Source organism: Sciurus vulgaris (genome assembly GCF_902686455.1).
Source record: "Sciurus vulgaris genome assembly, chromosome: 10".
NCBI classification, from domain to species: domain Eukaryota; kingdom Metazoa; phylum Chordata; class Mammalia; order Rodentia; family Sciuridae; genus Sciurus; species Sciurus vulgaris.
In genome coordinates, this window is record NC_136470.1 from 48,847,693 (window position 1) to 48,861,091 (window position 13,399).

Here is a 13,399-nt window from a genome sequence, read left to right on the forward strand (position 1 = left end):
TTTGGATCTTCCTACTCTGTTTTTGCTGAAATCTTACTCCACTTATTAGTGAAGAAAAAAATGAAGGGATGGGAGAGAAGATTGTAAAATTGTATGATCATATATAGAGAGTACTCAGAGAAGGAAGCTATCAGCATGATGAAATGGTCTACCAAAGCTTCAGGGAAGCTTGGACACAGGTCGAGGAGAAACTGAGCAGGGAATGAACTTCAGTCATATGAAAGAAGAGGGTGGCATGAGAAGAAAGACAGGAGAGTTATCAAAGAACCAAGTTTATACGTATATAGCTGTACACACATGCACACACCCATGCATTGCTTAATGACAGGAATACATTCAAGGAAATGTGACATTAGTCAATTTCATCATGGTGCTGACATCATAGAGTGTACTTAGACAAACCTAGATGCTATGGGTCAATCATTCAACGTGGGCTTTTGATGCTATCAAGAAACACAGCAAACATGAGATGTAGGAAGTTGCTGCCAGTGTAACATGACATACCGTTTTACAATAAATTTTTTTTAATCATGGGAGGATGCAGGTCAGGGGTAGAGTGCTTGTCTAGTATGTGAAAGGCCCTGAGTTCAATCCTCAGCACATGCACATATACACGCATATACACGTATATATGTATGTATACAGATATGTGTGTGTGTGTGTATATATATATATATAAAGATATAACTTGACACTGTATATTTTCATAACTGAAGAGACAACTACCAGGAAACTACTACTACTGACAAAATTACTCTGAACATAACATAGAGAGATATAGAAATGGAAAATATGAAAAGGCTAATTAACTACTGTGAAATTGAAATAGAGATGGACAATGACCATTAAAGCATAAAAAAGGGTTCCAACATTTCCCTACAGACACATGGATGCTTGCTTATGATGGAGCTGTCACTAGGTCCCTGGAGAAAGGAAAAACCATTAAATTCCTGTTCCCATCAGATGGTATCTCCTCTACTTGGCTATGGATCTCCATTTGTTTCCCCTCTGCAAATATCTGACTCGTGTACAGTCAGGTACAGTCTTGTACAGTCTATTTCTTTACTCTTGGCAGCACACCATTGTTTGGGAACCCCTCTTCTTTCTTGCTTCTGCAAAATCACATTTGCCTGGCTCTGGTCTTCCCTCTGTGACCATATTCTCCTGGATCCTGGGCCTCAGCTCTTCCTCCTGATTTTTAAATAGTGGAGGTTCAGGAACACTTTGCTCTTCTCTGTCTCTCTAAACAATCTCCACCAGTCCTGCTTCTCTTCATTTCCATTTCTACCACCATATTCCAAGTCACGGCTATCTCATTTGACTGCAGCAGCCTCTAAGCTAGTCTTCCTACTTCTATTACCACATAGCAGCCAGCTTTGAAAATGTAAGATGATCTGACAGCCTAAAAGTTCCCCAATGTTTCCCCCTTTAATCCCTTAGGATGGTAAGAAGCTGTCCTGGGTATGGCCTCAGCCTCCCTCTCCTTTTTCTCTCTAGGCACTGTCCCCAACAAACCTCCTCTCCAGATTGCAATTGCTGTTTATTTCCTACGTGGATCTTTTATTACCTGAAATTATTTTTATTTATCTCATCCTCAAACTGTTCCCTCATTGTTTTACTAGTCCTACAGATTTTATGTTTTCAGCTCTTAAAATTTGAAACTTTAGGTTTTATTGGCCTCAGTTTTCCTCATCATTTATTTTCAAATAATTTCCATAAATGTATGGCAATGTTCCTCATTTCAGTTCCTCTTTTTTTCTTTTTGCCGTAGTTCAGTGGGTGTGAATCATTCTTGGGTCACAGATCATTTTGAGGGTGTCATGAAGGTCATAAAGAAGATGTGAAATCATTTCCCAGATGGGTAACTAGGGAAGGGAACCTTAGTTTCACCATCTATGAAACGGAGGGGATGATGGTGCAAACCTGGAGTAGATGCGTTTTTATGCCCCTTAGACCACTTCAAATATGAAGGAAAATTTTGTGCGTGGTGCCATTCTGCCACCTAAATCACACCAAGGCATGTCACTCAGCTGCCTCAAGACTCTCTCCAAAGGCAGCACAATTTGGGACTCTGGAAACTCCTGTCCTGGGGACAACCCTTACCCCATGGATGGCCTACCTATTCTCCTGTTCTGCATTAGGATAATTCAGGCACATCCTACATTTTTTTTTTTCCCAGAGGATTGCAGCAAGATAAAGAGTCAGATATTACCCATACTGATAATCCTTCCTTCCTGCTCTCATTCTCCTTTGATTTGAGGTCAGCCTGGGCAACTTAATGAGAACTTGTCTCAATATTTTAAAAGTCTGGGGATGTAGCTCAGTGGTAATGTGTTTGCCTAATATGTATGAGAGCTTGGGTTCAATCTCCAGTACCACATCAACAACAACAATAATAAAAAGAACTTAGCAATGGGAGTATCTGTGAATATAAGGTAGGGTTAAGGAAATGAGTGATGGTATATAACCCAAGGTTGAGTAATGGTGGGGAATCATTACCATGCTAAGGCAGTATTGATGTAGTGGCCTTCAGTAAAGGGACCAGGGCAAGAAACAGGGTGAGGCAGGGAGGTCCTTCAGGCACAGCATTGAAGGTCCGCTCCCTCATTTTGTGCCAGTATTAGTCTGTGAGCAAACATCTCCTTAAATGTGATGTCACAGGCCTCTGCTTGCCTCACGCAAGTCCTAGTACTGAAAACAGGACATAGCGGGCCATCATTTTTCTCTCATCCTTTGATTCTTACTGATGCCTCCAATTTGCAAAACCCAAATCTGAAAACAGATTAGAAAGGTAGAGAGTAGCAAATGGAAACATCTAATCCAACACATGATGTTTAGATGAATTAAAATATAAAGTACTTAGAGAGGTACCTAGAATATGCTACCTTTTTTTTTTTTTTTTTTTTTTTTTGCTACTATTATCATTGTCTATATGATGCAAGACTTCAAATCAGGGGCTTCCTGAAATTCATTAATGGACTGTTTTCATGGACCAAGAACCTATCCTGATTAAGCCCTTTTTGTTGTATGGTATGACTTCATGAACTAGTCTTCAAACCTTTTATCCTTTTTGTTAAGTTCTTGCTGTTTCACATTGTGGTATCCACAGAAAACATTTGTATGACACCACAGGGAAGAGATGAAGTTGTGATAAACCTGGGGCAATTGACCCAGGGATTCTGCTGGCCCCAAGAACTGTGGATCAGAATCTTAGCTTACCCATGCCACATAGGAAGCTATGCTCAAATCTATTAATCTATACTGCACAGTAACATCAACTTAGCTTTTCTAAAACAACACCTCCATCACAGCCTTTGGCTTTAATTTTAGAAAATTTATATCCAGAATTTTTGGTCTGATATTCAAGATCTCAAGATTAAGGCATAAAATTGGAAGATATCTCAGTAGTCTTTTGATTTGTTCCCTTTATTTCACAGAAGCACAGAGTGAAGTCCTGCAAAGTTGTTGTAGCATGGATCTAGAATGAGTCTGGGGACAAAGTCTCCAGGGTTGAAGGCTTGGTCCCCAGTTGGTGGTACTCTTGGGAGGTGGTGTAAAATTTAAGAGGTGGGGCCTAGTTGGAGGAAGTAGGTCTCTGGGGTGTGCCCTTGTAGAGTATATCTGCCCAGCAACATGCCCCACCCCACTTCCCACCTGCCATAAAGTGAGCAGCCCTGCTCCCCTATGCACTCCCTTATTATGTTCTGCCTTACAAAGGCCCAAAGCAAGGGGACCAAGTGACCAAGGACTAAAATCTTTCAAATTATGAACCAAAATAAATCTTTCCTTTTAAAGTTGATTTTCTCAGGTATTTTGTCACAGCAACAGAAAGCTGACTAACACAAAGGTTAAATGACTAATTCAAAATAATGTATCAGTCTTTCTGCTAGTAAACTGTTAATCGCCCTATCCATTTTTACCTACTGACATCCAATGACTTGGTTAAGTTCAACTGCCACCTCTTTTATGGAGACTGTCCAGTTCACCCTTTTGGAAAGTGAATACTTCCTCCTTTAAACTCTCTACAAGAAGAGAGAACAGATAAAGACTTGCTAGCTGTTTGAGTCTGAAACTTCTTGTGTTCCATGAGGTGATCAAATACTGGGACACACTGTTTTACAAAGATTGATTTATACACCAAGACACCAATTCACTGATAATAGTTCAATGGATGTTAGAGCTTAGGTTGGCTTCTTAATATAATCTGTAACTTAAAAAAAAAAAAAAAAAAAACATAGAAGGCCAATGTATAAGTAAAATAACAAATATGAAAAATTTATTTTAAATGAAAAAAAGAAACTAATAGCAAATGTATGAAGGCCATATACATTTCCTGTAGTATATTTTTCATTTCTTTTTTTTTTTTTTTTTTAAGCTGGTTTTTTTTCTGTTTTGTTTCTTACACTGCTTTAAAAAAGCAAAAACCATTCATGGCTCCTGGTACAAACAGGCCATAGGCTGCATTTGTCCAATGGCCTTACTTTGCTTATCTTTGATATCTGTTATTAGAAGGAAAATTAACTTGGGAAACAAACTTAATTAAAAGATTACTTGGTGAGTAAAATAATTAGAATAATAGGAGTTGGAATTTAGCCAGGCCGTAACATAGTCTGAGTGTTTACTTGGTGCCAGGACTGCTCTTGGTCCTGGAACTGCACTGATCATATAATCCCAGTGTCCAGGGGAGAGCTAGAGGAGTGGGAATGTCATGGAATAATGATTCGGACTGCTGTGTGGGGGCAAGACGGGTGGACAATAAGCAGAGTGTGTTAGCTTTTTGTAGCTATGACTGAAATACCTGACAAGAATAACTTAGAGGAAGAAAGATTTATTTTGGCTCAGAGTTTCAGAGTTTCAGTCCATGGTCACTGGTTCCAAAGTAGATACATCATGGTGGAAGACCATGGTGGAGGAAAGTTGCTCAGCTCATGACAGCCTTGGAGCAGACAGAAAGGGAAGAGCCAGGGAGAAGATAAATCCTTCCAGAAAAAGCCCTGTGACCTACCTCCTCCAACTAGGCCCTACCTGCCTGTCGTCTATTCAGTGATCAATGGATTAAATCACAGTGAGGGCAGAATCCTCATGATTCAATCATTGCCTGAAAGCCCCACTTCTGAACCTCGTTGCATTGGGGACCAGGTTTTCAAAACATGAGCTTTTGGAGGGGAGACATTCCAGCTCCAAACCATAACACAGGGAGACTGATTAAAAGGCAATAGTGGGCCAGAAGAGAGATGATGGTATTTGGACCAAGATTATCATGTTAGAGGCAGGATAGTTAAGTAGTTAGATTTGGGAGATATTTTGGATATAGATTCAACCAGACTAACTAATAGATCAAATGGATGAAATTAGGTGAATGGTACTGTCACCCTTGTGCCTAATGGAGGCGGCTAGGAGGTGAAAGAGGTTGAGACCCAGTGCTCAAAGGAAGGCTGATTTTGTACTAAGATCAGGGACAATGCAAAAGTGAACTCACATGGAAAAGGTGGTAGGAGTATCAGGCAGAGAACCCTTTGAGATGTAGAGTCATGAATTGAAATTCTTATTGAGTTATTGACAAATAGCATCTAATTTTAAATCTGTTGAAAACTTTTTTTGCACAGATGCATCTTTTCCCTTATCTTTAAATGTATATAAGTAATCATTATTTGGTTTAATGTATACCTGTGAACTATTCACTTTACTCTAGAATTGGATCTTGCCAGCAATTTACATTTCTTCTTCTTCCTAATCCCATTTCCCTAAACCACTGTCCTCCCACACCAACCCATATTCTAAATTTTGTACTTATTATTCTCTTACCTTTAAATATATATATATATATATATATATATATATATATATATATATTGCCAAAACAATGCTTTAGTTGTTCTTGTATTTAAACTTTAGAAAAAATGGCATCTAGGACATGACTTTTTAAAAATTTTTAATGGGTTTTTATTGGTGTATTACAATTTCTGGGATTTATTGTGACAAACTCATATGTGCACATAATATAATTTAATTCATTCCCCAGTACCTCTTCTTTCCCTCCCCTGTGTCCTCCTTCATCTACTGGTCTCTCTTCTATGTTTGTGGGATCCCATTTTTATTCTTTATCTCTCTAGCTTCTGCATGAGAGAATACATAGGGACATGATTTTTTTTTTAAATCAGCATTGCTTCCAAGATATATTCATGTTATTTGTGTGTTCATTCATTTGCTCTGATGAATTATAACTATACATAATTTATTCATTTTCCTATAGAAGCACACATTATGGTTTTGATACGAAGGGTCCCCTGAAGACCCATGTGTTGAAAGCATTTTTCCCAACATAGCAGTGTCAAAAGTGGGGCTTTTGGGAAGTGATTGGATCAGGAAAGCTCCAACTTCATCAGTGGATTGTTCCATTGTTGGATTAATAATTTGATGGCATTGAGAGGTGGTGGACACTGTAGGAGGTGGGGCTAGTTGGAGGAAGTAGATCAGTGGGGGTATGCTCTGGAGGGTTATTTCTTGTTCCCCATCCCTTCCTCTTAGTATTTCTTGCTCTCTCTACTTTGAGGCTGCTATGTGGTGAACAGTTTTCCTCTGCCACAGCCTTCCACCATCATGTTTTTGTCTTAGAATCAGCTGCCAATAAAACCATGAACCAAAATAAATCTTTCCTGAGGTATTTTGATTACAGGAAGCAAACACTAATTGGTGTCATTTCCAGTGTTTTACTATCATTAACAGTGATGTTGTGAATATTTTTATACTTTCCAGGTAAACATATGCAAGTTCCCCAAGTGTATATATTTAGGTGTGGAACTGCTGAATCATGAAGTGTGTGAATGTTCACCTTTATAAGACTGTACCAAATTGCTTTTCCAAGTGGGTATACAAATTTCTACTCATCTCAGTAAGAATTCCCATTGACATACAAACTTTTCATAATTTGGTATTGCCAGACTTCTTAATTTTGACATTTACTGCATGAAAAAAACAGTATCTCATTGTACATTTAAATCCCCCAGACCAATAATGAAGCCAAACATCTCTTCATACGTTTATTGGCCATGGCACTTCCTTTTCCAAAGTGACATTTTTTTTAAAATCTGACTTTACTTTTCAATAGTCGGTCAACTGCCAAAACCTCCTGTCATCTACATTTCCTCATCAGACACATTATTTTTGATGAGTACAATTATTTTACATTTGCCACGTTTATACCAAGAACCCTCCCTTTTAGGGCATTTGTAGTATATTGTTAAAGTCTAACCAATAATGCATTAATATAGCTCCTATTAGTTGGGTGAATTGGGGATAATTTTCTACATATGACTATTTCTATCCTCAACAGATCAGTTTCCTGTCTTGTAATTTAGGAAATTGTTACCATTTTAGGGGTCTAGAACTTTATTCTTACAAGTTCTGTTTCTTCTATGCTACTTTGTAACATCTGGAAGGTGGTACATATTCTACTCATCTTCCCTCCCCCACCACCACCACCGCCAGGGATTGAACCCGGGGCACTCAACCACTGAACCACATCCCAAGCCCTATTTTGTATTTTATTTAGAGACAGTGTCTCACTGAGTTGCTTAGCGCCTCGATTTTGCTGAGGCTGGTTTTGAACTCGTCATCCTCCTGCCTCAGCCTCCAGAGCCGCTGGGATGACAGGTGCGCACCAAGGCGCCCACATTTTAAATTCACTATTGCATGTGCACTATGCAGTGCATGGACAGGCACATTGGAAACACTTAATATATTTTGTATTTTTTCTACATCTGTGTAGAAAGACCACACAGAAAAATATTTCCCACATTTTTTTTTTTTTTTTTTTTGCAGCTGGTCCCACCCAGCATTTGGCACCCTGCAGGTTTTCCTTTCACCCCTGCCATTTCACTCTGGCTGTGAGAAAAGCAGCACGCTAGATCTCTCACCTCTAAGTGAGCAAAGAACTCCCTTCCTCCTTTTGTAACAGTGGTCCACTTCACCTTTTGAATATAGCTTGGAGGCTTATTTTTAAAAGGGAAACATTTTCCTTTTTTCTCTTCTCCCTCTCTTCCTAACTTGGCGGCAGAGAACAAGATTACTCTGAACTACCTGTGCTCCCCAGGAAGGAAATATCTGCCAGAGGATCTCCAAAGTGAATATCTCCCAAATTAACAACTCAACTTAACACAACATTAGGGCGCCTTGGGACCCCCTGTCAGGGCACACCTGGAATGTAGCCTTTGAAAAGCTCCTTTAAAAATCCCCCTGGTCCTTCTGATAAGGAGAATCACTGTGTCTGGGACAGGAGTCCCCTGTACTTCTCCATTGCCTGGCAAAGCAATGAAACTTCCTTTCCTTTTTCTCAAAACCGTGTCCTCATTATTGAATTGGCATCGGGGACAAGGACTGAACTTTCAGAAACACTTTGTTCTCCAAAACGGGGGTGGTGGGATGCAAGCAAGAAGGTAGGAGGTGGGGTGACCACAACCGAAAGGGTATGGGTGGGGGGCGACTCTAAGTCTGTGGGTCACTTGTTTCTCTGTGGGCGAGCCCTTCCTGACTCGTCACGTTTTCCTGGTCCTGTATAAGGAGAGCAGTGCCCACATCACTATCCTGCGCACCCTTCCCCTTCTTTCTCTTCCCGTCCCCGCGCCCCCGCCCTAGGGCACTGAACCCAGGGGCGCTCTACCCCAGACCTACATCCTCAACCCCTTTTACGTCTTTGAGACAGGGTCTCGCTGAGTCGCCGAGGCTGGCTTTGAACTTGCGATCCTCCTGCCTCAGCTTCCCGGGTCGCGGGATGACAGGCGTGCGCCACCACGCCCGGCTCTCGCACACTTTCTATGACCCAAGAAACGCCCTGACACAGACGCAAGTGAAAACACACCCACGTGCTCCCTTCTTCTCCCGCGGCCGCCAGTTCTTTGAAACGGATCAGGGAGAAATTGTCTTCGTGTCGCGTCTCACACTTTCAACACGATCTTTTAGACAAAAATAAAACTGAAACAAAAAACATTTGAAAGAAGCCATCAAAAGTGATAATAAACCCTCGTGTTTTACGCCTCTTCACGCTCTGGCGGGATTTACCGTGCGTTTTCGGGTCGATCCTGCGCGGAGGCGCGGGTGTGGAAACTGCCTCGACCCCAGGTCCGCAGCCGGAGAGGCGGGGCCGGGGCGTGACGTCGTGGCCGCGGGGCGGGGCCCGCGGTGGGGCGAGGAGCTCCGCGTGCGGTGACGCCGGCCGCCGGCTCCCCAGTGCCAGTCCCTACCGCTGGCCGCCTTCGCGTGGTCTCTTCGCCTTGAGTCCCGGGCGGAGATGGCAGACGACCTTGGAGAGGAGTGGTGGGAGCAGCAGCCGGCAGGAGCAGCCAGCAGTCCAGGTACCACTCTGCCCGCGTCCTGCCGAGCACCTCGGCCCAGCCGCTTCTGGCCGCCAGAGTCCCGCGGAGGAAGCGGTACTACCCACAGGCGTGCGCTCCACGCCTGCCTGTCAGTCAAACACTCTTTTCCAAGCTGTGCTTTTCTTTTTTCTTAAAACTTTGAGGCTGGATGACAGTTTTCGAGAGGAGAGGCAGTTTTGCCTCGTGGTTAAAGATAACCCCTGGACTAGGTTCAGACTGGTATTCTAATACTTTCTGCTGCTTTTCCTTATCTGTAAAATAAGGGTAATGATAATGTCTGTATCATAAGGTTGTGAAGATTAAATGAAGATACTTCAAGTTATGCACTTTGATATAGCGTTTGGCACTTTATGTGCAGTAAATATAAGCTGTTATTTTTCTTGCTATCATCATGTAGTCTGGAATATTAGACCTGGAGATGAGTTTAAATAGAGACCATCCCTTCAGACTCACCTATTTTACAGATAAGAAACCTGCCCTAAAGATGTTAAGTAGCTTGACAAGTTAACATAGCAAGAAACAAGACTAGAATTCAGAAACAAGACTAGAATTCAGTTAACACAGTTTGAACAATTTTTACTCTCTTGTGCAATGTTTACCTATTCCAAATGCTGTGGATATATTATCCTTGAGTAGCATTAAGTAACTCACTTATAAGTGTATGATGCCCCCTCTTACCAAGCATCTAAATAGAAAACTGAAGTGTTAAGACACTGCTGTGTACAGTGCCTGGAGACTTTAGGTAATAATAGCAGCTTGGCATTTGTTGATTGCTTACTGTGTGTCAGATACTGTTTTGAATGTTTTACATGCACAATCTCATTTAATCTTCATCACTGCACCATTGGGTAGTCACTGTTATTCTCATTCTAGAGGTAAGGAAGTTGCACTGAAAGCTTAATTAATTTGCCCAGTATTGGTGAGTGGGGAGCTGGAATTCAATGCAGCCCTTCCGAGTCGGCACATTTTTATTTCTCATAATTATTCTGTTTATCAAAAGTAAGAATCTTATCTTCAAAACAATAACTTCTTTTTGATTTCAAGAGTTTCATTATTCATAAACCCACATCACTGTTGTGGAAGCATGTTGGGGAACCTTCCACTTCAGGAGTGTGTTGGCTCCTGAAGTTTGCTCAGAGCTAGATAAGCTGCATTTTTTTTTTTTGGAACCAGGGATTGAACCCAGGGGCACTTAACCACAGAGCCACATCCCCAACACTCCCCCCAACCCCCGCCGTGCGTTTTTTTTTTTGTTTTGTTTTGTTTTTTGTTTTTTTTGAGACAGGGTCTTGCTGCTGAGGCTGGCCTTGAATTTGAGATCCTTCTGCCTCAGCCTCTCTAGCCGCTGGGATTACAGGCAGGTGTCACCATGCCCTGCTGCTGTTAAGCTTCAAATGTCACCTCCTTGCCAGTAATTCAGACATAATTTTGGAACTCAAGTCTCAACTACATGGCTGCCTTTTTCAAGTCTTTTCTTAGTTATTTAATAGGAATGTCAAATGTAAACATGACTCAAGTGCTGCTTTTTTTTCCAAACCTACTTTTTCTCTATACTTTCCTACTTCAGTAAATTTTACCACCATATATCCAACTTCACAAAGGCTTAGTAGCATCTTGATTTATTAATTTCTTCCCTTTATCCCTCACGTTTTATATATGGAGTCCTGTTGTCTCTATCTCCACAAGATAGCCTGAATCTTTGCCTTTTTCTCCGAGTACACACTATTATCCTTGTTTGTCTTAATCACTGCAGTAAGCTAATAATTTCCATTTCAATCTCTGTTCTCCATTCAGAAGCCTGCTTACCCTCTCCAATGGCTTTCCCCTGCCACACAGAGTGGAACTCCAAAATGGCTGCCTATTTGCCAGAATTATGACTTACTCCCCACTAGTTTACACTGCCTCAGCAACACTGGCCTTCATTCTGTTCCTCAACAGGCCACTCTTATTCTGATTTAACCTTTTGCAATAGCTGTTCTGTGCTGATCTATTTTCAAATGACTGGCTCTTAGCATTAAGAACTAAGTTTAGGGCTGGGGTTGTGGCTCAGTGGTAGGGTTCTCACCTGGCATATGTGACACTGAGGGTTTTATCTTCAGCACCACATAAAAATGAAATAAAGGTATTATGTCCACCTCCAACTAAAAAATATGAAAAAAAAAAAACCTAAATTCAGATGTAATCTATTAAAAAAGGCACTTTCTGGTCAGCTAGTCTAGAATAGCCATCCAGTGACTCTGTGACATTCCCACTGTACTATGATTCTCTGCAAAGCATTTAGCACCAACTGTTATTTTTCTCATTTAATTATTACTGTCTCCCAACACTAGAATGTAGACTTCAGGTAAGCAGGAATTTTGTTTTTCTCATTCTTTGGTCTTTATCCTTAGGGCCTAGAGTAGTATTTGGACACATGGAAAGCACTCATTCTGTAGCTGGGCGCAATGGTGCATACCTGTAATCCCAGCAACTTGGGAGACTGAAGCAGGAGGATCACAAGTTCAAACCCATCCTCAGTAATAGCAAGATGCTGTTTCAAAAAGTAAAAAGGACTGAGGATATGGCTCAGTGTTAAAGTGCCTCTGGGTTCAATCCCTGGAACCCCCCCAAAAAAAAAAAAAAAAAAAGGCACTCATTCAGTATATTTTAGTTAGCTAATTTGTTAATATTTTATAGCCAAACAAAATATTTGTGATTCTTTTTTCAAATCACATGACTTTTTGCTGAATTTCTTCTGGAAATGATGAAGTAGGGGAACACTTGAATCTTTCCTTTAGCTTAATAACTGGTTTGGTTTATGATTTTTTACACCAAAATGAGACCTTTGCATTGTAGGTGTTGTAAAGCATTCTTTGTACACATAAAATTCAGTCTTGGAATACTTACAGTAGATGCTGACAACATTCAACAGATAATCAACTTCAGGGCGTGTCATTTTCAAAATTGTTTATTGAGCTTACCACTGCTTTAGATACTAACAGAATTAGAATTATAGGGGGAAAACTTAACCAGCTTACGTTATAGGATTTATACATTGATGTGGTTCAATCAAAATGCAGATAATATTGAGACAGACATTCAGAACAAAAAACAAGCAGGATGAAATTTACAAAGCAAGGAAAGAGAAGAAAAAAAGATGACTACATTATTTATCATTGTTATATACCTGAAAACTTCAACAGGTAGACCCTCAGATAATCTTCATGGGCTGGTTTTCTTTAGAATATGTAATTTTCATAATTCTTGCAAATAATTAAATGAGCGGTTCTTGATAACAATTATGAAAGTTTAAAGGTACAGGTATACATGTCTTTCTTCAAGTCAAATGCACAGTTCCTGCTATAATTTCGCTAAGTGTCCATGAGGGTTTGAAAAATACCACTCATAAATGTGGAAGGCCTATAAATTCTTCCATTTTCCCTCACTGATTTAACAATAAATACATTATATTATTTTGCAGCAGAATCCTTTGATCTTTTCTTAATGTTCTTTGGTTGAACACTATAGATGCATTCATAGAATTACACATTTTACTAAATAATCACAAACAGGTGAAATATAGTTTTCCTTTATACCAGTTTTCATAGAATTCTTAATTGAATTCTTAAATTGCTCAAGTATCGTTTTTAAGAATAATAGTCAATGATGCGCTACTTAATTCTTATTCCTGAGTTCTTTGTTAGTTTTTAGTTCACAGCAGGCTGTGGATCAGCAAGCTTTTTGGTAAAAGTCTCCTTCTGTAAAAACTTTAGGCTTTGCAGATCCATTAACCACCTGTTCGAACTACTCAGCTCTGCTGTTGCAATGCAAAAGCAGTTGTAGACAATAAATACGTAAACAAATTAGCGTGGCTGTGTTCCAGTAAAACTGTTTTTATGGACAGTGATATTTGAAGTTTATGTAATTTTCACATGACATGAAATAGTCTTCTTTTAATTTTTTTTTCAACATTAAAAAATGTAAAACTGTTCTTAACTCTTGTAGGGCCACACAAAACCAGATGTTGGCCAGTTTTCAGATCTCGCCTC

General features: G+C 40.2%; 1 protein-coding gene across 2 annotated transcripts in view; it reads left to right on the top strand.

Annotated features, from left to right (window-relative positions):
- The first annotated feature begins 8,575 nt into the window (after window positions 1-8,575).
- Window positions 8,576-13,399, top strand: part of CMSS1 (cms1 ribosomal small subunit homolog) — a 367,164-nt gene continuing 362,340 nt past the window's right edge. Inside the window, exon 1 of one of the 2 annotated variants that reach the window (XM_079100568.1) lies at window positions 8,576-9,350. In XM_079100568.1, coding sequence (XP_078956694.1) covers window positions 9,287-9,350 — 64 coding nt within the window. In that variant the 5' untranslated portion in view covers window positions 8,576-9,286. The remainder of the gene's footprint in view (window positions 9,351-13,399) is intronic. The other variant, XM_079100573.1, reaches the window with a different exon arrangement.